The 25,451-nt window shown below is 34.4% G+C and overlaps 1 protein-coding gene across 1 annotated transcript; it reads right to left on the reverse strand.

Annotated features, from left to right (window-relative positions):
* Positions 1-872: 872 nt before the first annotated feature.
* On the reverse strand, positions 873-15,082 carry Traf-like (TNF-receptor-associated factor-like). Its single transcript, XM_023157611.2, has 5 exons — positions 14,928-15,082; positions 12,377-12,572; positions 8,606-9,447; positions 5,786-5,938; positions 873-1,191 (listed from the first exon to the last, which is right to left on the reverse strand). The coding sequence occupies exons 1-5, from the start codon at positions 15,003-15,005 to the stop codon at positions 997-999; spliced, it is 1,464 nt and encodes a 487-aa protein (XP_023013379.2). The 5' UTR covers positions 15,006-15,082; the 3' UTR covers positions 873-996.
* Between the last annotated feature and the right edge of the window lie 10,369 nt (positions 15,083-25,451).

Below are 25,451 nucleotides of genomic sequence, written 5' to 3' on the forward strand. Positions count from 1 at the left end.
TACTGTATCTTTCTCTCCATTTTTATCCATTTGATTTTTCCATGTTTCCAGATAGGTATAGGGAAATATCGAAAAAAGTTGTCGGGTAATTGTTGTAAATTCCAAAAATAATATTTTATATAGGGTGTTCCATTTGAAAAATCAAAGTTGCCACTACTTTCTAATGGAAGTGGCAACATCGCAAAATATTTTAGTTGGGTAGAGAATGTTCGAATATGCCATTCGTTAAATTTTGAAAGTGATCCGTTGTCTGGTTCTCCAGAAACATCTAATGTGTCGCATTTGTATGGTCAATGAATAGTTTATTGCATAGAGCTTGCCAATATGAAAATCATTAATTTTAAATATCATACGAAACTTTGGAAATCGCAATATAAAATGAAGGAGAAATAAATACCAACCTTTCCCCAATTGTCCCATTCTTAGCAAAATATTGTTCGTTTTAATATAAAATAAAATCATTCATGAAATACATAAACCCTCTTAGAATAAAGCATGTATAAAGTTCCAATTCTCATTTTTCATAATGATTTTCTACCACGTAGTAACGGCTACATTCATCAATTTACATCTTAGAATTCTTTGATAATTTTGAATAATTTTTGTTCTGCCTGTTAATAAACTAATTGAAGAATGGTTTTCGGTAAAAAATACTATTGAGAATTTGAAACTATTAAATAAATTTAGCTTCAACACTACCACGACTATAAATATAACGTATGGTTCAACCGCATTTTAGTAATTTTATTGTTTTGATAAAGGGCATAATCGGATAGTTAATACATCAGTAATACGTCAACATGGTGGTGTTTTTCAGGTGTTTCATCAGCATCTGAGTAGGTGCTGGGTCATCTGTGAAATGATGCTTGGAATTGTTTATATGGATCTTTACGTTTATAATTTCACTTTATCAATTTTCTAACAATATATACATAAATAAATAGCGTAATGGAAGTATATCGATGAATATCAGGTACAAAAAAGTATTCAACCATTTCACAAACTGGTTTCTTGTTTTCCATTCTGCTGTATCTTGACATCAATAAAGAGAGTATCTTCTTGCAAGTGACCTGACTTCAGTAGAGTTGAATGTGGAATGAAGATATATGATGAAGACGACTCTTGAGGTTCCTCACTCTCTTCATCACCTGCATGTCTTTTTGCGTTGATGTATTTCGAGAATGGTTTGGGCTGCAAAATACAGAAATATAAATAAAGTATTAAAACAACTTAACGATAAATAATAATGAATATTACTGATCATCTTCGAGAGGAATTTTGATCTTGGTGAACGAAACACTTGTCGAGGTGTTAAAAATAACTGTTCGGTGAATATTACTGGAGTTTTTCCCAACACCAAATCGTTATTTTTAACACCTCGACACGTGTTTCGATCACCAAGTGATCATCTTCAAAGAGGAAGATTAATCTTCCTCTTACTACACCAAAGGTTCCAAACAGTGCATCATAAGTAACTGTTTGGTGTTGGGAAAAAACTCCAGTAATATTCTTTACTACACCAAAGGTTCTAAACAGTTCCAAGTATGAATAATAATGGTGAAGTCAAGGTTTGGCAATCCATCCAGCAAATGTTTGTTTGCTCATCTGGATGGCACATGTAAAAGTGGAGCTTCAATAAGTAATTTATTATATACAGGCCGATTCACGGTGGTAGTAGCAGCGTTGAATTTTTAAATGGAACACCTTGTATATAATATTATTTTTAGAATCTACAACAATTACCCTACAACTTTTCTTGATTTTTTCATATACCGTTTTCCTTATATGAATTAGATTTAATTTTTTTCTTCGGAAAGCATGACCTCTAAAATTGCTGATATCTTTGATTTAAGGAATACTATGGTACCAAAATTTAGTTTGGAGTTAGGTGATACTTGAAGACTTTCCACACTTCAGCGTAATCTCCTCTATTTTACTACAGGGTGGTAAAAAAGTATAGTATTTTCGTTTGCTTGAAAAAGTGACTGAAAGTTGATCATTTCAAATGGAACTCTCTGTGTATTATTACAAAATCAGAAAGCTGTTAGAATTTGAGTTCTTTCTATGTATATCATACTTATAACTAACTGGTCAAGGTTCGGACTTATGAGCATTTATTTGTGAAAATGTCCCTTCAGAATGATATTCCCATTGTTTATTTTGTAAGCAGGCCATGATTACTATTTGACATTTTCGTCACTTCAGAAGTTTCAAATACCTTCAAAATGATGGAACAGAAATATTGAAATGAAGTTCTTTTGAATCTGTTATTTTTTTTTTTGAATAGTGTGATGAAATTATCAGCAGGACATGTAGAAATTTCATCGAAAGGTATCCGAATCTATCGCAAATTGAGCTCAAGTAACTTATACGAATTCAGAACAATTTCAATGCATTTGGATCAACTTCGAAATGATCAAGAAACTTGTATCGACTTCTGAAGACAATCAGATTTATGTCTTAGCATATTTTCACGTATTTCCTGAGTCATCGATAAGAAGTGCTGAAGAAGATTTGGGTATAAAATATTCATCGGTTGAAAGAATCTTGCGAAAACATAAAATGCATGATTATAAATTCACTTAAATTCAAACAATGAAGCCTCGAGACCCTCAACAGAGAGTTGAATTTTGTTAAATGTTGTTGATACGCATTCAGGAAGATCCATTTTTTTTTAATCATTTGGACCGATGAATCGAAATTTTTGAGAGAAGAAATTTTCAATAGAAAAATTGTCATTATTGGTCCAGTAAAATTCTCACGTAACAAAAAAAGCTGGATTTCAAGAAAAATTTTGTTTTAATGTCTCCTGCATGTTAATGGACAACAAATTGAGGTATACGATATACGAGGAATCATTAACATCCAGAAGTTACGTGAATATTTTGGGGAGGACGGACGGTAGCCGGTCGATTCGAAGTGGGTTCTTTGTTCACTCACCCAAATCGACCGCTGTGTTGATCACTGGTTCAAGCCCCAGGCTGTACGTTCAATTTTCACTTGCTATCGTGCAAACTATGTTAGGAATCACACTTTAAAAGGTAAGACCTCGTTAGTCCTTAGCTCGCACAAGTTTCGACTTTTGAGAGTTGTCGTTCGTAGGGGTGCGACAGCTGGTTAATTTAAAAACAGATTTTCAAACAGATTTTTTTTTAAACAGATAGAATACTGTAGAGCGATTCGTCGATAATCTACCACTCGAAGCATATCGAAAATGTTGGTATCAACTAGACGGAGTTCCTGTACATTGTACAAGAGAAGTGAGCGCAGAACTGAACATACTTTTTGACGATCGGTGGATAAGGTGTTTGGGACTATAGAATTGTCCAGCGAGTTCACCCGATCTTAATTCATAAGAATTTTAATTATTTAAAAAATATCTGTTTTTACTTTAACCAGTAGTCGCTCCCCTTCGAACGACAACTCTCAAAAGTCGAAACTTGTGGGAACTAAGGACTAACGAGGTCCTATCTTTCAACATGTGACTACTAACATGGGTTGGACGATAGGAAAAGAAAATCGATCGCTCGGCCTTGCGGTTCGAACCAGCGATTCACACAGCGGTCGTTTGAGTGGAACAAACCACCCATGTCAACCCACCAGGCTACCGTCTCTGTGGGGAATGTTTGAAGAAAAACGTTTACAAAACACCCGTGCAGTCGAAAAATGAATTGTTAGAAAGGATTTTCAAACATTCGACGAAAGCATTCAACACTCACATTTTGAAGTGCTTGGAAGTGAACGGCCAGCGATATTTTGAAATGTTCCACATGATTGTTTTACTTTTTCATAATATCAATATCATACATCAATATTTCCACTTTCAAGTTCTTTTATGTTTTTATTAATTTATCCAAACATATTGAAATTGTTCTAAACTCGCATAAATTTCTTGAGGTTCCTTAGCGGCAGATTCGGATACCTTTTGTTGAACTTTCTTCATGTTCTAGTGATAATTTTATCACACTGTCCAAAAATAATAAACAAATTTCAAACTTCGTTTGAATAGTTTTGTTTCATCGTTTTGGAGGTATTTGAAACTTCAGAAATGACGAAAATGTCAATATTAGGAGAATGTCACAACGTTACTGTCAAATAGTAATCATGGCCTGCTTACAAAATACCGAATGGGAAAAACATTATGAAGGGACATTTTCACAAATAAAAGCTCATAAGTCCTAAAGTTGACTAGTTGGGTATACGCATCATATCATAGGAAGACAATAAATTTTAATGCCTTTCTTGATCTGTAATGATACATTACATTACATTAGAAATACTCAACTTTCAAGCAAACGAAAAACTGGTTTTTTTACCACCCTGTAACAGAGATTACGTTGAAGTGTGGAAAACCTCTGAATTTCACCAAACTCCAAACCAAATTTCAGTACCATAGTATTTCTCAACTCAAAGATATCAGCATTTTTAGACGTCATGATTTCCGAAGAAAAAATTTGAAATTAATTCATATTTTAAAAAAAATAACAGATTGGTATAGGAAAATATCAAGATAAGTTGCCGGGTAATTGTTGTAGATTCCAAATATAATATTATATACAGGGTATTCCATTTGAAAAATCAAAGTTGCGTTTCTAATGGAAGTGGTAACACCGCATTGTCGTAAATATTTAAGTTGGGTAGAGATTGTCCGAATATGAATATGATCTTCATTAAGAAACGTCTAATGTGCCATCTACCGTACACTCTGCCACTTCTCAGCTCTTTTGTTTTGTCAAAAAATCTCGGCAGGACAAATGAGATTAACCCAACTTTGTACAAATGTTGATAAATGGTGCAAGAATAGAAATATATCACGCGTATTCTGATAATAATTTCAGTGAGAAATATTTTTGGGAGATTTTGGGGGAATAGTTCCTATGTTCAGAACTTTTTACTTTCTTTTGGGTTCATAACCATGCACAATCTAAAAAATAAATGAAGCTAAACCAGAAAAGAATCTGGTGAGGTGTAATAAAGGGCGAAATGAAAAATTCACGGCAAAATGATATTGCTCAATATAAACCACTGAAAAGTCCAATTAGTTAGTTTCGAAAAAATCCAATTCTGTTCAGAAAACTCAAAAAAAATCACTTTTGAACAACGCCCCAATTGCAAACAGCTTTATATCAGTTAAGGTTCATATTTCCATTTTTATTCTTTCGTTTTAGCCAGATACGATCCATTTTATTTCTACAGGAACAAGGTATATTGTCAATACATTCTTTCATTAATTCAACCGTTTAATTTCCAGATTGTGGAAGGTTATACACCCAAAAGACAGTTATAGGAGCATTGACTCCTCCACAAAAGATGCATTAAAAAATATATGCTAGAATAGATTCGGAGATACGGGGTATTGAAAATTGAAATGAAAATGTTCATTTTTGTAGATATCTCCGAATATTCCAATACCTTTCTTCCCCGAATTTTTAACATATATTCAATGATGATGTGGATCTCAAAATAGAAATATAAATGAAAAAACCCCATTTTTGATTCTTCATTAAAATTTTATATTTCCCCGTCCCTACTTAAGCAACACAGATCTTCGTATTGATAAACAATTTTAATGAAATTAACGACATTATATAACATATGAATATGAGTTCATTCATTTTCATTTTCTGAAAAATATGTAGTTAATATAAAAATATTTTCCAAAAATATGGATTTCAGACAGAAAATATGAGCAACTATTCTTCCCAGAGCCGGATTTCTCACTATTTATTTCTAGAAGCGATAGATATTTCTATAGATATTTTTAAAAGATCCTAAGATGTTCTACCTTGTCTAAGTCTTTCAAATCTCTTATTGTGATAGTTCCTTCGATATGACACGGCCACCTCAATAGCATATCGTACTCTCCTTTGAGTACATGAATGCATAACAGTGCATATCTATCTTTCCATTTCTTCAGCCCATTCATATACATCAGGACCTGAAACGAAATATATTTCAGATTTCCTACAAGAGATAATATTGGAGGTTCAACTATTGTGCAATGAGTAATATAAATAATCCTACGACATAACAAAATCAACAAAAATAATCCCTTTGAATGCTAGAAACGTCTTCATTTGATCAAAGGATCGTTTATTTATAGAAAATAATTGAGAGTAACAATTTCAAGATTGTCAATGTCAAGACTCAACATGCGCACTTGCATACTAGTTGATGCCAACTTTCAATATATTTAGTGACAACTTCTCTATATACTTGAAGAAAATTTGGTTCTTATACAGTGTGTAACAACTAAAACTTAACAGAGCCGTTTTTGAATATAAAAAGAAAGATTTTTGAAAAAAGCTCAGACATGACGATTTCTAATTAAAGGGGGACACCTTTCAGACTAATCAGATTTTTTGTAGTACGCACTCTCTCGGAGGGGTACGTCCGACGACCCTTATTTACATAGGGAAAGTAGGTCGAGTGGCACCTTGTTTTATAGGTCTTTCGAATACCTTTACATCTCTGTTGAAAGAAAATTTTTGTAACGATTAGTTTTCGAGATAATTTGAAGATTTAAATGTATTTTTAATTAAGTTCGACTCTTTTTAAAATAAATCAAATTATTTTTAAGGTACAATTTACGTTCAGAACTTTCATAAAAAAATTTTTTACTTTTTATGACAACCTGTTAATACGTGTCCATTTGATTTCGTAAAAAAGTAAGAATTATTATTTATTTTATCGGGGGATGGGGTTGGTTATCACCCTTACATTTTAGGTAAATTGAGTGGCACCTCCTTATGAAGGTTGCCTTTTGACGTGGATTTTTATGCTTCCGATAAAAAAGTGAATCATACTAAAAACTTACCTACACAACGAATACAACCTGCTGATTTCCTTGAATGCTGATGATACAGAAAAGTTCAAAAAACTGTTATAGGGTAAATAAATCCCAATAATTGTTTTTAAAGCACACACAAAAAAAGTCACACCTAATAAGGGTAACTCACATTAGGAAATTTAGAGTGAATGTTCAAAATGTGCGTCATTTTGCTCCATAAGGATTTTGTTCGAATTTTGCTCTTACATTATTCAACATCTCAGGAGTTATAGCTCGGCATTCATCAATAATTCTACAACGTAATTCATCCAAATTGGCTGGCTGTGTAGCATAAACTTTAGACTTTAATTATCCCCACAAAAAGTAGTCCAGTGGTGTTAAATCTGGTGATCGTGCTGGCCATTCAATTGGACCTCTTCTGCCAACCCATTGTCCTTCAAAATTATTATTCAAAAAATTTCGAACCTGCTGGGCATAATGGGGTGATGCACCGTCTTGTTGAAAATGGATACATTCATCTTGACATCTTGGATCCTGTTCAATTATTTCAACTATACGAGGTTGTATTGCCTCTTCAAGAAGTTGTAAATAAGAATCACCGGTTAAATTTCCATCAATAAAAATGGTCCTATAATATGATTGCCTAATATTCCGGCCCAGACATTCAACTTTGGGGATGTTGGGTATGTATTTCTGCGTATTGTCTTGGATTTTCATCCGACCAATAACGGCAATTGTGCCGGTTCACGCAACCATTTAAATAAAATGAGCTTTCGTCCGAAAAACAGATGTTATAAATCAGCTCGGGATTTTTTCATTAAACTCTCACTCATGCCCTCACAAAACTCCTGTCATGGACAAGTTTAATTTTGTTAGGATGGAATTTGTGGTTTTTAAGGATTCTCCATGCGCTCATATGGCTTATTCTGACCATTGCTGATAAACCTCTGGTACTTAACGTGGGATTGGCGATGACTTGACCAATCACTCCAATCGCATTATCGTCATTCACTACCCTTCTCTGAACATTTCTTTTCTTATTTAAAACCGAACCTGTGTCCCTGAATTTTGTGACCAAATCCCGAACGTGATTTCTGCTTAGGTGTTTACCAGGGTTTTGCTCGTTAAATAAAATTGATGTTCTATTAGCATTTTGGTCGTTGCCAAAAAATAAAGCAATAACTAAAACCCCTTCAGCAGTAGTGTAAGGCATTTTTAAACAAATAACAATACATGACACGTTTAAATAAAACAATCGAACGATGTACTAATGAAAACTGGAAGAGGCGGAGTGGGTATTGATTTTAAAAAAGGGATTTTATTTAACAAAAAACTGATAAGAAGAATTGCTCGAAATGTTTTTCATTTAGGCATACAAGTTACCGAGTGGTCTGTCTAATGTATTATTAACATGGCAATTTCAACTTCAAATTATCTCGAAAACTAATCATAACAAAATTTTTCTTTTAACAGAGTTGTAAAGGTGCCACTCGACCTACTTTCCCTATTTAAATAAGGGTCGTTGGACGCACCCCTCCGAGGGGGTGCGTACTACAAAAAATCTGATTATTCCAAAAGGTGTCCCCCTTTAAGCTTTTTTTAAAAAATCTTACTTTCTATATTCAAAAACGGCTCTGTTGAGTTTTCGTTGTTACACACTGTATAATACCGCTATTTGATAAAAAACACAAACCAATATGAACATGGAAACAAACTCTGAATGCAGCGTATTATTTGTTTCTATCTGTAAAAAGTCTAAAATGTTACCAATTGAGTTATTTGTGTCTCCCCCTTTGCCTTGTACTCATCGCTTACCCTAATTCTATAACCATAATCGTGCGAATAAAATATTGGGCTTTTCGCTACACTTCCAAATTCCTTAGCTTTCATCATTTTCGTTTCGACATCTGTTACCTTCCAAAGTAGTCTTCCTGGTCTACTAGTGAGTTCATTCGAACAAGACAGCCCCTCAAGTATTTCTACATCCAACTTCAATTGATTCAACTCCTTTTTCATTTCCTGACATTCTCTTTCATGAATTTCAAGCTTCTCTAATGCTTCTGAGGCAATTTGACTAGCGGCTCTCAGATCGAAAATAATATTCGTGAATTTAGCGGTGTGTTCGTCTAAACCATTTTTGAGTTTACTGATTTCTTCTCGAAAAGTTTCAGTAGTGTCTTTGACGTCATTCAAAATGGCTAAAGTAAGTGCGTTTTCTTGAGAAAAGTGACTCTTTACGTCGTTTATGTTCTGTTCAAAATTCGCATCCACTTGCCTATTGAACGCTTGTTCCCTGAAAAAAGAGTCTTTGAGGTAGTTCACTTGATCCAACATTCTTTTCAGAATGCCCAATCGATTCTGTAGACCTGCAACATTCGAGTCAGTTTCCCTTTTTGAATGCTGGATCGAAGAAAGGGATTGTTTAATATTATTCAGAGCTATTTCGGTATTATTCTTCCAATCAAAGGATACTTTGGACTGGTATTTCAATTTCTCTAGGTCTAGGTTTTGTTGCATCAAATTGTTTTTAAGAGTCTCATAGGTTTGGTTAGTGACTTGTGATTTTGCGACGTGTATTTCGAGGTCTGAAAGTTTTCTAGAGAGCTTGTGAATTTCTTCTTGGACTCGAGAATCAGTTTTTGTCATGCCATTTCTACCTACGAAATGGAACATAATTGAAAACATAGAATACTAGCAACAAGTGGTAAGTCATAAATAATAGTCAGAACAAAAGACAATTCATTAATTTTCGGAAACAACTTTCCGTAGGAAAATTGTTGAAAATATACTTTGCGAAATTTAAAATAATCCAAATGACCAGATTTGAAGAAGCTTTGGAAAAATACTAGAATGAAAAATATTTGATATACATGGACTGTTCAAAAAATGAAGTGAATGTTCGAATTTCCCGGGCTACGTACATTCGATTACATTTATTTTTGTATATTACACTCATCTCGAACATATGTTTACAGTTTCAGATGTTTGGCATGTTCACTTTGTTGGTGAGAGGCATAAAAGTTAAATGTGTTTTGCATGCCAGCTATCGACAATATGGATCAAAGAATGTGCATCAAATGTTGTGTACAAAATGGAATCAAGGGCTAAAACACACTTGAAATGTTGACAGTGGCATACGCTGGTAGTACTCTGAGTCACAAAAATGTTTACAAGTGGTACACGTTTTTCACAGAAGGTAAAAAATATATGAATGGTGACATTCGCCCTGGACGCCCCAGCACATTAACAACCGATGAAAATGTTGAGAAAGTGAGAAAAATTGTTATGGATAATCTCTGAATCACTCTTAGAGAAGTTCCTGAGAATGTCGGCATATAAGTTAGCTAATGCAATTTTTTCAGAAATTTTGGGAATGAAGCGAGTGGCATTCCAAGTTTATTCCAAAATTACTGAATTTTGATTAAAAAAAAACGTCGCATGAGCATCACTCAGGAATTATTGAATGACGTCAACGGTGATCCAAATTTTTTTAGAAGTGTCATAACTGGTGACGAATCATGGGTATAAGGTTATGACATTGAAACCAAAGTCCAATTGTCCCAATGGAAGAGCCTAAAAGTTTATAAATTATTTCTCTTTAAACATTACACATTACAACATTACAAACTTTATACCAATCGAAAGCATAAGGCCAATTGAAAACTTGGGTTGTTTATTTCTTTTCATTACTGTTTAATGAATAATTCTTATATAAAATTTAGCTTTGTTATGCTGCGAATTATAAAGAGTTGTCTCCGAAAAAATTGGCTCGAGTGACGGTTGGCGAACTTCAAAATGCGAAATTTTGATGCGAGCGACAAAGAGGTCTGAACAAAATGTACCGTATGATAGAAAAGGACGTAGCATTGCGCATCTCTTCATCCCTCGGATAGAAGCGAGCATTATTCTGGAGCAGTTATCAGTGGTGCTGCTATGGACGGGCCTAAGTGGATCCTGACCCACCCCAAATTTTTGTCCGGCCCTTTTTTTTTGAAAGATTCATATTTTTTCCAACAAATCTAAGAAGAAGAATACGAGTTGATTTTAGTCAACTCGTATTCTTGAACCAGAGACAAAATCAGCAGTTTTCTCCGCCAACACAGAATAGCAACATTATTCATACCAGAACGTACAATGAGGTCCATGCTCTGTAATCCAAATGATCAGATACGACTGGAGTCCTAAGGAGTTTACAAAAAACCTTGTCAAGACTGTGACAAGACCTACATCCTCAACATACGCAAGGATGAATACAAATCATCAGTGAAGGGAAAAGTCATCACATCTTCTCTCTTCCAACACGTATTGGCGACAGAACACAACATCCATTTCGAGAACATATAAACACCAGCTAGCAATGAAAACTTTTACTTTCGAATAGCCAGATAGGCTATCGAAATTGAAAAACAACGTAGTAGTATTAATAATAGGGATGACACGCAAAGATTACCAGCAACATGGAGATCCATCTTATCACTCCACCAAATCAAACAGACCGCACAACCCCGGAAGCAAAACTTAGCACATGATAATTCAGGTATAATGAACCGACTACCTGTGTTGGTCCGATTACCTGTGCTGTCTCGACACTCCTCGATAGAAAGACTTAACAGATTGTCTCTGGTCTGGATTCCTGGACATACTGGCCTGGAAGGCAATGAGGTTGCTGACTCCCTTGCAAAGGATGGTGCTGCAAGCAGCTTTATCGGACCAGAACCTGTCATTGGCATCGCTTCAGGCTTTGCCAAACAAATATTGAACACCTGGATGACAAGAAGATTTATGAACTTCTGGCACAATCTTCCAGGATTGGCTCACTCCAAGGCGTTTATTCACCCTTCGAAACCTGATACCAAACAGTTGTTGGACTATAGTAGGGATGAAATACGATGTCTAACAGGCTTTTTCATAGGTCGCCGTCAGTGTGTGTCGCCTGTGTTTGGAAAATGATGAAACAGCAGAGCACATACTTCGTACCTGCCCCGCTGGGGATCGAATCACGTTTTTGACAGAGCCGTACTCTTCTGACCTGAAAGATCACTCATTATACAAACTAATCGGCTTAGTTGATGAGCTGCGTTTATTTGGTCGAGTCAGAATAGGTGTGATCCACAATAAACTGTTACGGGTTGCGGTGGGGGGTCGAATATACACTGCCTTTGGGCCTGACCTAACCTACTACTTGGTCGTTTTACAATTTTGATAGCCTTTCTGATTGTTCGACAGTAAAAGTTTTCATTGCTTGGAAAGATATGTAATTTGCATATATTTTTGGAGTTTGGCGACCATGAAATAGATTTCGATGATACTGAAAATTATGATAACCGTATAACCATTGAAATCGAGAATATTTATTTTCTCCAGTTTGACATAAGATTGCGGAAATGGAATGGAATGAATAATAATTTGAACAGTTAAATTAATGTGTTTGGAATTTACAACTTTTTAAGTTATACGGATTATAACATTTTCAGAGTTGATCGTAGAAAAATAAATATATCTTAGTGGAATAGTTGATTACCCTGAGTGTGCAGACGAGAATACATATTTATAATGATTTTCGTGTTTCCCAAATAAAATACTCACCTAGGGATGATGTAACTTGTGTTACATTTGGTCCATCTATTAGAGCATATTCGTTAGATTTGAAAAATCTTGGAGGAGACTTCATAGTTCTATTAACACATTCTCTGTCGTGCTTTCTAAGGTCCAATCTTCGAATGTAGGATCCACACTTATTAGGACAAGGTACCAAAACGTTACCACACACGGCTGTGTGTCCCTGAAATTCGAACACATGTATAAATATAGAGAGTGTGACTTAAGAGGCCTATATTAAGTTTTTTCAGGTGAGGAGGAGAAATAATTTTGTCTATAAAACATTTTTATTTTCTGAATAGCTTAACAACCGAAAGCGTTATTGAGCTTTTCTGGCTTCCACATATTAAAATTTGTTAAAAATGTTTGTTTCTGCATTATGTCTGACTCGCATAATAATCTTAGGTTTGTTCTCTATTGATTGAGATAGTAATTTTGGTATTCCCACAGCAAGGTTTGGTGCATTCATCATCTTTTCCATTGTCTGAGGTTCCTTAGATTCCTGTCACTCAGTATAGAGATGATATATTCCTGCCCGCCAGATCCTTCAGTTCTGAACTGCATCTCCTGGACAGTTTTTTGCATAGAAAATCTAGGCATTTCTGTATAGGGGCTGGATAAATGTTTTTTGGTTCTGGTTGAAATGAAAACTTACTAGTACTTATAGTTTCACTATGACGCATGATTCGCTATACAAGCAGGACTGACAAATTACTCCAAATTATATTTCATGCCCTAGAAATATTAACTATTGCCTAGGTCTCATCAGATAATTAATTTGAGGCTAGATTCAACTACATTAATTCGCTAATAAAAATAGGTGAAAATATAGGTAAAAACAATTGATAAATTTATGTTTATAACATAATGATTGTTCTATAGGGACTGAGTATGGAAAAGGTGAGTAATATACGTTGAAGTACTTGCATGGTCAAGTTATCATTGCTTTTAAAGTTGTATTCACTCATTTACGCTTTCTTAAGAAATCGGAAATCTTCATACCAGTTTGGCCCAAATATGTTAACGTTCTATATTTTTTTCCTCGTCTCTCAGAGTTGGTCAATTTTATCATGGTTTGAGATTTTTGAGATTTTAGATAATTTCATTTTCATCACCCCCTTTGACAGTCCCATAATTTCTGTCCAAAAATTTTCAAATTTTTGTTCAATTCCATTTTCATGGTTTCGATTACTGTTTAATCTGGAATTATAATTGATGAGAGTAAGTTTTTCAAACGTTTTAATGAATACCCGAAATAAAAAATTACTTCGCATTTTCCATCAAGTCATATCAATCTTTGCTTCATAATTTTCATCAACATGCCCTTATATCATCAAAAAATTCTCAAAATATTTCTATACTACTTCAACTAACAAAAAATCGCTCTGAAATGGTTATTGGTATTTCGCTAAAGTATTACTCACTTTAGGTAAATGAGAAAACCTTTGCCACTAGCTGATAGTTATTGGCAATTTCAATTGAACTATAAAAAAATGAAAAATAAATATGGTTTAAAAAATTAAATAACACGCTTTTAAAAAACATCGAACTGAAAAGTTAAAAATATTTTTTTAAATAAGCTCAAAACAATAACGATAACGACAATATGGCACAAAGCACCCACGCTTTTTTCACAATAATACTGGTATTTTCCGTTCGTTATTGTTTTAAGCTTATTTAAAAAAATATTTTTAACTTTTCAGTTCGATGTTCTTCAAAAGCGTGTTTTTTAGTTTTTTGAACTATATTTATTTTTATTTTTTTTAGTTTTGTATGCTATAAAAGCGTGTTTTTTAGACTTTTTAAACTATATATATTTCATCTAAACTTTGGGATCAATCAGCCGTATGCCGTATATTGTTTAGAAAAATGATCATTGATATTTTCTGATTCCGGAGAGGGAGCCTGAAAATCAGCTACCAAGCCCAAGGCAGCAGAGGCGCATAGGAGGGTTACAAATAATGCAGCAGGCACGCGTGTTATCAAAAAAATATTTTTTTCAAATAAAGAAATACATGTAAAGTGAGTTCGAATTATATCAAGGAGGTTACGTACAGCGCCATCTGCCCGCGAATAGATCAATAATGTCGGCAATTCTCTCAAACTGGAATGAATATGAAATGAAAAGGAGAGTTACAAACAAACGAACTGACATTAACAAACAAACATACATACCTACATACAGGTGAAGTTAATAAAATCGTGTTAAAATAAAAGCGTGTTGAAGAAAAACTAAAAAAACTAATAGCTTCCTCAAGCGTTTATGCGTAAAGACATAACTATTGATCATCAAAGGCAATGAAGTACTGTCTGTTTGAGGTTAATTATGTTATACACCTCATATTTCAATCAGTACTTTTATTTTTTATGCAATATAGTTAGCCTACCTTAAGCAAAATAAAAACATCAGAAAGGGGGAAATCTTAGAAAATAATGATTTCCAGGAATATATTTTAGTGATTTGGATGAATTATACGTTTTCGAGTTCTGAAGTTTTATCGAACTAGAATTGCCTCATACATACATATGATTCACTTACCGTGGCCGTTTCATTTTCGATAGTTTTATTGCAAAAATAACAGGTGAATTTTTGTGACTCTTTTCGGTTTTGCTCCATATTTGTTTTCCGTTATCACTTCATGACAGAAACTAGGTGTACTCATGCAGTGTTATGTACGAAAATAAGCGTTTGTTTCATTCGGTAAATATAGGAGATAAGATTAGCATGAAGCGCACACCCAGTGTCATGCGTTTGGGGATACAGATAGATACGTGATCACAAAATATTACGTGACATTCATGTAACTGTAACGAGTTTCGTTCTCCAACTTACAAGAATATTCGAATTTGGTCGTCAAGTTACAGGCAGATTAGATCAGTTTTGTGGATTAATTCGGGCAAATAACGGGACTATACAAGAGATAGTGAAGAAGTGAAATAAATATATGCGATAATTATGAAGTTTAATTGAAAATAGCATTCATTTGTGATTTTTGATTACTAAGTAGTTACTTGATTTGAACGACCATACCACTTACGTGTCTATCATATTAAGAATCCTAGCCTATACCTGAGATGAGTAACATCAATAGTTTCGAAAAAAAAACGAGAGATGAATATAAAGGAACATAAGAATTCCAAAAAATTTATAATATAAAAAACGATAATGTACGCAGAGCTCACCTAGTGATTGGTTGTCCAATAAAACTTATCTACCCGTTGAAAGTTCGTAGAACTTAATGAGAATAGCCATCACGTTGCTCTACCAGCATATTTGAGGACAACATTTATTCGATGTGAATTTTAATTCTTCTTAAAAATATTTATTTATTCATCAATTTCTATTTTTCCCCTTCAGAGAAGTCCCCCTCAGATATAAAATTCCCAGTGCAGAACCAACGTGAACTAAGCAGAAAAACTAAAAAAACGTCTTACTGCCCTCCTCCATGCTGCCCACCGGCCTGCTGCATACCCTGCTATCCACCTCCAGCTGCTTGCCTTGCTGCGTTCCTTGTGTGTCTTGTGACAAATGAAGAAAGTAACTGTCCTAAACAAATTTATTTCCAACAATATTTCACTGATCACAAACTAATTTATTTACAACACTTAGCAAATAACGCCTAATTTATTTCTACTATTTGAATTTCTTGCTTAGCCGCTCGATTCACTTTCTGAACTGCCCTCTTGGGTCGGGAAGCCGTGCTTATATCGGTAACGGTCCTTTCTAGAAATCTGTAGTGGGTTCGGTTCTAGAGTTTTACCGGCGATTCCCAACTGTATTCTTTCGCGGTGATGTCATGTGTTTGTTATTGTAGTTGGAGAAAAGAGATAATTTGTTCATGATTTCAATAAGTTTTGATATGCACTTTTTGGTATGCCATTGAGCTCTCCCAGCGACTCGGTTTTTATCTCCTCAATCGTCACAAAACGCCGTCCTTTCATGTATCTCTTCTATCTTGGGAACAGAAAGAAATCGCAGAAGCCAAATCTGGCAATTACAGTGGCTGAGGTATGATAACGATGTTGTTTTTGGCAAAAAAAATACGAACAAGAAATGACGAGTGAGCAAGTGCATTATCGTGATGCAGAAGAATTGTCCTTCCACAATAGCCGTCGTTTTCTTCGTATTGCTTCTCGCAAGCCGTGAATAATATTCCTTATTAACCGCACGTCCATGTGGCAAAAACTTCTGATGCAGTACGCAACGATAATCGAAAAAAAACAATTATCAAAAACTTGGCGTACTTTTTTGGTCTTGGATCTCCTGGGTTCCTCCATTGGGACGATTGGACTCTGGTTTCGATGTCATAACCATGTACCTATGATTCGTCACCAGTTATGACCGTTTTAAGTAAATCTGGATGCTCATGGGACGTTTTTTTTTGTAAAAATTCGGCAGTTTCGGAACGAACTTTGAACCAAACTTCGCTGTCACATGCTTCATGTTCCCGAAAAAAGTACATGGCATGAGCCAACCGATATGCCAACATCCTCAGCAATTTCTCTAATAGTGATTCGACAATTCTCCATACCAATTTTCTTCACTTTCTCAACATTTTCATCGGTCGTTGATGTGCTGGGGCATTCAGAGCGAGCGTCCTCATTCACATTTTCTCGACCTTCTGTAAAAAGCTTGTTCTACTTGTAAACATTTTTCTGACTCAGAGTGCAACCACCGTATGAATTGTTTTTGAGCACTCAATTCCGTTTTTCAAACTAAAATTGATACAAAGTCGTTTCCATTTTTCGATAGGAGAAAATCGCCCAACACGCAAAACACTTCTAACTTTTATGACTCCCATCGACAAACTAAACAGCTGAAACTGTAACAATATATTAGTGAAAAGTGTACCAACATAAAAAACGCTAATTAAATGTATATAGCCCGCGAAATTTTAACATTCACCATATTTTTTTGACGGATTTCGTACTCTTTTAGGACTTTGGGTAGAAATCAGTCAATAATATCAACAAATTTGCATATGATGTTGAATTTTCACCATAGATTTTTAAAATCCTTTTCTGAAGTAAATTTGGGTCCATGGATTCTATGATAATAACTATATTGACGCCTAAAAGAGTTACGTTCGTGATCCAATATCAGACATCGTTTTTTTGATCTGTCATGGTGGTACCGGGGCTGATCGTAAATGATGCATACGAATGTTTCGTTTCCTAACTGAAATAACTCTCTTCAAGAAGATGCCATTGATGGTAACAACAGAAAACTCTGGAATCTTCCAGGTACCTGCTTCCAATAAAAACTACAGAGAGTGAGAATGCGATCGATGTCGAAGCTTTTCTTTTTAATCCGCCTCCTTTGGGAAACTTTTTGATAGCGGATGTTGATGTGAGCATTGAGGAATTCAACTGACTGCTTTTTAGTCCAATCAACGGATACCAAATTACCTAAATGAACAATGTAGTATTCAAAATTGGTAGAAGGATAAATACTTAAGGAGATATGTTGAGTGGAAAATGGAAAAAATATAAAAATATTTTCATATTTACAAAACAAGTTTCTAGGCATATGTTATTAATAAGTTGAACTGAAAGAACGTTCAAAACACGCAAAAAAGAACAAAGTATTCCAAAATGGAATGGAAAACGGAAACTCAACATATGCTATTTACGTTTCATCATCAATTCATAACCTTCATTCCTATAATAATCATTCGAAATTCAAGCTTCTGGAAAGTATGGAAGTTTATACGTTACTTATCAGAAAATGATGGAGGCTTGGATGGAAATATCAGGTACTGTAGATTATGCAGATGTCTTCATCGTAAGGTATACCTTGGGGAAAGCTCTTCTGCATTCAGCCGTAGCTCTTATCGGAGATAATGTGGACTTGATAGTACCCATCTTCGCAGCCTTCAACAGACTCCTTCTCATGATCCTCCATCTCCAGAATATTTTTAGATGAGACACTACCTGCGCAATCAATGGGAGAAGTAAAGGCGGTCTAGTCAAACATTTTACTGCGAGCCCCAGCTTCATGAAATGAATATTCAAGAGACCTGAATGTCTCACCGTCACCAAAGGAGATTGTAGAGGGCGAGAAGAAACAATTGTTGGCCAATTTCCAATCTCCACGAGACACAACAGAACTCAACAAGCTGAGGTAAAATACCTCATTGTGGTCATCAGTGAATCCAAAGTACGACTTGGCCACTCTTTCCTCTACCAGAAGAGCCGCTAGATAGTACCCCCGAGATAATACTTACTGGTAAATAGTCAGAATCAGTCATTTCAAAAATACATCATAAAATTCCGATTACCTAACGCTTTCAATATGAAATAATAGAGTTCTAAATACTTTCTTATAACGTATTCGTTAGATTTCCACGTGAAAATTCACAAAACCGCGACATACGTTTCCCTACACGATAGCATAATCTGGTGTCACAATAGTGATGTAGAAGATGCTATCGTATAACGAAACACGTGTCGCGGTTTTGTAAACTTCGAAGTAGAAATCGTACATTGAAATGTGTTTTTTGAAAACGTTATAATGGATTTTCATCAAGTATCATAATATAAGAATGTAGACTTTGAGAGCTGGCGTCAATGTTTTGGTTGGTTTTCGGGTTTTACCGTGGTCTTCATTGGTTACAATCTCCAAACGTTTCAACTGCAACTGCGGCAGTCATCCTCAGTGGCGTGGTCGAAGTACTCGTCTTGCAGTTGAAACGTTTGGAGATTGTAACCAAAGGACCACAGTAAAAGACGGAAACCAACCAAAACACAGTTCTATCATACTTTCCTATAGACATATCATTGGCTGAGAAATCGCCTATCAAATAATGAGATTGGGATATGTGATAAGACAAAATATCATTCATTGTCACTGCCAACACCACCATATATGGAGTACGGTTCTGCTGCCGAAAACCAGGAATTGCTTGCTATGCAGTACCTACCTGTTTCGGAAGCTGAACTAATGTATGGTGTCACTAGATGTAAATGATATCGACATATTACAATATTCTGAACATTTTCTCATTATCTTGAGAATATTTTAAATACGTATTACATGGAAACATTTTGTGGGAAATTTTATGGTGATCAATTCAGCATATAGTTATTTTTTTGAAAATATAATGGGGGAGCCCAAACGGGGATTTCGGGATTTACTAAAGCGCGGCAGATTAATATACAGGGGGATACCTTGTACCCGTTAAGTACCTCCACCAAATATGAGCCCTATATATAAGGCCGCCCGTGAAGGATGAAGGATCAGATTAGTAAAAAAAATTGATCATCAGAAATTCTCGAGCGCGTCAGATTAAGGTAGGGTGAGTTAATTACATGCTAAAAAGTGTATATCACAGTAATCTGTCGATTTGAGAGTGACGTAAAGAAAGGGGAGGGCAGCAAAGTTGTAAAAAATTAAATTCATTTCAACATTCTCAAGCGTAGCTAATTTTTTTTTATTTTGAAGGAAATAATTCAAGGATAACGAAAAATATATAATCTGAAGATTTCCGCAAGCCAAAATAACAAAAATTCACACGCGTGCAGCTGTGTGATACTTATATTTCCCTCTGCGAGTTTCTATTCCTCTTTCACTTTTTCTCTCACTATTACTCTCTCATTTCGTCCCCACTCTGAATTCTGTTGCCATGACGCCATCACAGCTGATCACAGAGACTCGTTCGTGATGAAGATTCATTAATCAATTGATTATAAAAAAAAATAAAATTTGTTGAGCATTTTTTTATTATTTTTTATAAATACAAGTATTCTACTTGAAAAATATACACTTATTTATTTGCATGCTATTTCCTGAGCTTTTCAATTAATTAAGTTCGATGATTTAAAAAAAATATTTTTTTTTTGTCAGATTAGGCGAATCCCTCTAGATAATCGTCAGATTATGAGACTGCACGTCTAGAACATAAAGATGAACGATATATATCTCAATCTGACGCGCTTGAGTATTTCAAAATGGCGATTTTTTTTGCTAATTATAATAATGGCCGCAAGTTTACTTCAGATCGAAATCGTCAGATTATTGAATGAGAGTTTTTTTACACCCCCTTAGAAAATCTGACGCGCTCGAATATATTTTTTTCTTTTCACTTTCAACCCTTTGGTACAACCACCCGCATCATGCAAACGATCAGATTTACTTACGAACATTATTAAAAATACGTAGGACATTGATGCTATCAATATCTGACGCGCTTGAGTATGTCCATGCAACAGTATTTTCTTACATATTTAAAAATCAATAGCCGCTTCCCCCACCGATTTTTTTCTTCTTATCATCTAAGCTTTGCAACCTAATATGTCTCAATGACGCTCGAGTAAATCCCCATTTTGCATCGTGGGCTCCCCTATTACTAGAAGCGCCACATCTACACTCCCAGCTCCCAGTTTTTTAGTATGTTGGTATGATTACCAATTTTGGATTCTATATTATTTATTCAAGTGATTTGGAATTCATTGACTGGACAATTTATGGCCCTCATTTATACATATTTGATTAGTGAGATTTGAGTTAGCTACCTATCTCACATGGGTAATGACTGATAATTATTACAGAAATAGCCTTCAACAAATATTATTTCAGAAATGAAGAATCTTTTTTGAAGTCAATCTTTTTTAATATGTCAAATTATCTCAGCTGTTGGATAAATTTACATAATCAAGTGATTTCAACAAAGTTTTCAGATATGGAAGTGTTCAAGGTACACACTAGGGTTTATATCAATTTCGTTCAAACCACTGATGGAATAAGTTGTCCTGATAGTTATAGCAATGCAAGATTTGAAGCATTTTTAATTTGCATTTTATTATAAAAACTCTATGTCTGATTCCATTGGAAGGTAATGTAAGTTTGAATTAAAATTAGGAAAGATGAATTTTTAGGAAAATAAGGTATTGACTTTCTACTTATACAAAAAAATGTGGGAATTTTCCAAAGGAAAGGAAGCCAGCAATGAATTTCGAAATAAACTCTTAACAAAGCTGTAATGAAAATCATAAATATCTTTGGTTTTTATTCAAATAGCTTGCACACAAGTCCCTAGAGGAATGATATTTTTTTCTGTTTCCTTGTAATAGACTAAGAGTGAGTTTTTCCATAATATCTTCTGAATACTTAATTGTTGTAATAAATTGATGGATGTAGCCGTTACTACGTGGTAGGAAATCATGATGTTTTTTACCACTTTAATTTGTAACTAACGTTACTGCAGTTTCTGCATTTTCAAACGTATACAATAAATAAAGTTTATTGTATAAGTATAAACTTTATTGTATAAGTTTAAAAATGTATATATACAAATAATAAACTTCATTGTATAAGTTTGAAAATGTCCTTATAGGACGAAACTGCAGTAACGTTAGTTACAAATAAAAGTGGTAAAAAACATACAAAGTTTCATTTATCTTTTCTTCATTAATTATTTTACATTTTCTATACTTCTCCTTGTGTAATTTATATCAATTCTGTATCATTTTTCATTTCTGTGCAAATTAAATAGTTTGCCCACACCACTGCTACATACGCCCAACCAATATCTTGTTACAAAATGTATTCATTCAAAACTATATATATCCACTCCCAGAATAAGAACATATTGCCTTGCAATTAATTTCAGTACAGAACTTTACTTTCTGAATGAAACATTTGTAAAGACTATTCATGCAAACGTTTTCAAAAAACACTTTATTGTGAGATTTTCACTAAACAATTTTACAAAAAAGCAACACGTGTTTTGTCATACAATGACTTCTTCGGGCGTGTCTTTACTAACTATATTCTACATATTCAACGCTTAATATACCTTATTTTACAATTTGAAGTACCTACATTTCGAGTACCTGATTTTTACCTGTTTGTAATTAATTAAATTATCTGAGCTTATGTCCCGGTTTCCACATTTGCAAAAATATTTAGTAACAGGGAATTATTTTCTAATTGATCATTCAGTAAATTACCCGAATTCCTGAATCTATTGATTTCAAAGCATTCTAGGAGATTGAGTTTCAAATTCTTCTCTTCTAAATGTAACACATCGTATTCATATTTGAACTCATGTCCTTCTGCTAAAAGGTGGTTTGCAAATGTGGAATTGGTCTTTCTATTTACAAAACTTCTTCTAGACCAATTCCACATAGTGAAATGTTTTTGATTTTTTTATAATAGACTGCAAAAATTGCATACTTCAAATTCATTAGTATCGATATCAAGTGAACGCTGTATTTTATACAGGGAGTTCTAACGGAAACTTGGCCCTCTGTAAGTCAGAAACGGATGTGTTATCGAAAATTTCAAAGGACACGACAATTTTTATTTCAAGGGGAACTAATTCTGATATGAAAATCATAGCCGAAACTTCACTCCCCTGCGGTCAGTAACTACCCCCCATATTTTTTTCAATGGCATGGGGGGTCAAGTGATACATAATTTGAAAGGTCTTTTGTCCCTCTATTACCTCTGCAAATTTTTTTCGAAATTGGTTCATTCGTTATTGAGAAATTGAATGTTGAGCGTTTTATTCAAGAAATAACAGAAAATTCGCTGTCGTTCATTTTAATGCGGAAATCGACAACAAATAATATTTGTTGTCGATAATACAGTCTACTCTCGAAAGCGTTCCGTACATTATTCAAGATGTCTGGAGTCAGCAATCGACATTCCCGAACAATCATCTGTCACAGATCTTCTAGATTTGTAGGCTTAATAGAGTACACTTTCGACTTCAGGTGTTCCCACAGAAAGAAGTCCATCGGTGTGAGATCAGATGATCTAGCTGACCACTCCACCGGACCCCTTCTGCCTATCCAACGCATTGCAAAACGTTCGCCCAAAAACTATCTCACCCGAACATCAAAATGTGGGGGTGCACCATCCTGCTGGAATGTTAGTTCATTTTTTACTAAATTGTCATAATTTTCTAAAATATGTGTAATCATAGGATCTACACAGTCTTGTGATAGATTTAAGTATGTGTCTCCATTGAGATTACCTTAAATGAAGAATGGTCCAACAATATAATAACCAAGAATGCCGGCCCAAACATTCAATTTTTGTGAAGTTTGTGAATGTGTTTCCGTCACCAAATGAGGATTCACATCGCTCCAGTAATGACAATTATGTCTATTCACTTCACCATTCAACATGAAAGAACTTTCGTCTGAAAAACATGTATTGTTTGGGTTATTGGTCAATTTCTCGCTGAACACCCCACAAAATGAAGTCGACGATCAGGATCATTTTCGTTTAATTCCTGAACTAGCCATATTTTTAAAGGATGGAATATTGTAGGCTTTCAAAATCCAAAAAACACTAGTAGCTGATACACCAGACAATCTGATAGATTGTCGATTATCCATTTGCTACATATCCTAAAACTGCATCTTCAACTCCGTCATTTCTGACAAGATGGGATACTTCATGTTTTCTGTTGTGAACAGAACCTGAAGTTCGAAACTTATCCATTAACTGTTTAACGTATTGATGGATGATTCGTATTATGAATTCTTGCATATGGGTGTTTGATGACTTGTTTATTTTATGGTAATTCATGATCACTTTAATTAAATGAATAAAAATACTTTTGTCTAATTATTACTGCTAAATTTTATTTATACGACCGGTTTCTGGTTTGACCCCATATCAAGTATACTTGGATTGTTTGGGAATGCCGATTTCTGACTCCGGACTTCTTCAATAATGTAATGATAGATAAATAGATAGATAGATAGATACATTTATTTCAACAGAGTATTTTATAATCATTCACAGGAGTGGCAGAAAATTTTTGTCTGAGAAATACGTCAAAAGGAAAATTGTAAAGATATCAAATATGTGTACATATAAATCTAAAAATGAAGCATTCGAAATGAATTGCTTCAAGTTTCAAACACGATTACAAACATATTAAAATGTGCGTCATATTGCGCATGATTACTGAAAGTAAAGATAATTTCTATAAATGCATAGCGCAATTTTAAATAAAATTTTGTTTCATAAATTTCCACAGGCCAGAAAATATTCATCAGTATTGTAGGGCTCCAGATTACATAAGAATTTTCTTACAGATTTCAGAAATCTGTTAGCAACGACAATATCTTTTATGTTTATCGCTTATGAACGCTTTCGAAAGTAGACTGACTATATTATTGTAGAACTAGATAGAGGTCATTTTGAACACTTTATCCGTTGATTGTGTTGCCATTGATATTACTTTTGTTGATTTCCTCAATAAAGTAGGTAAGCGACATCGAATTTTCTGTTTTTTCTTAAATAACGTTCAACATTCAACATTTAATTTCTCAATAACGTATGAACCAATTTCGAAAAGATTACGGAGGTAATAGAGGAACAAAAGACTTTTCAGATGTTGTCACTCGACCCCCCATGCCATTCAAAAAATAGGGGTGGAGTACTTGCTGACCACAGGGTGAAGTTTTGAGTATGATTTCCATATCAGAATTAGTCCCCCTAGAAATAAAAATTGACATGTTTTTTGAAATTTTCGATTACACATCCGTTTCTGACTTACAGGGGGGTCAAGTTTTCGTTGGAACACGCTGTGTAGATGTTTAGTTACTTCTAAGATGTTTCAAAGAAATATGATTTCTTATTTTATATAGAATCCCAATGACTGGAGCTAGTTATATTCGAATGATATTGATCTGGAAATTCGACGAAATAGTTTCATCTATATGTTAACCTATAGGTTAACATATAGAACTGAACTGAACGCTAGTGGACCTTACAATTTTGTTGTATTCTAACACCTATTTGGAAATTGTTGTTTTGCAGTTTTTGTTGTTCATTTTTGTCCAGATTGATATTATTTCGGTTTTAACCATCTCAATCAAATATTTCGCTTCGTTTTATTTTAGTATTTTTGATAATTCTGACAATCCGTTCATTTATTCATTAATAAATTTCAATTCTGTTTTAACCCTTTGTGGCTCAGTGGTTCCACTTTGGGACCACCAATTTATAAATTTATCCCTACCGGCGGAGTGATCGAGCGCTGGAACCACCTGGTTCAAAGCGATGCTTACATCGTATATTTCATCGGCAGAATTGAAG

This window comes from Leptinotarsa decemlineata, unplaced genomic scaffold (genome assembly GCF_025532065.1).
Source record: "Leptinotarsa decemlineata unplaced genomic scaffold, Ldec_3_MD MMD2_tig00026314_RagTag_RagTag, whole genome shotgun sequence".
In the NCBI taxonomy this organism is placed as follows: Eukaryota; Metazoa; Arthropoda; class Insecta; order Coleoptera; family Chrysomelidae; genus Leptinotarsa; species Leptinotarsa decemlineata.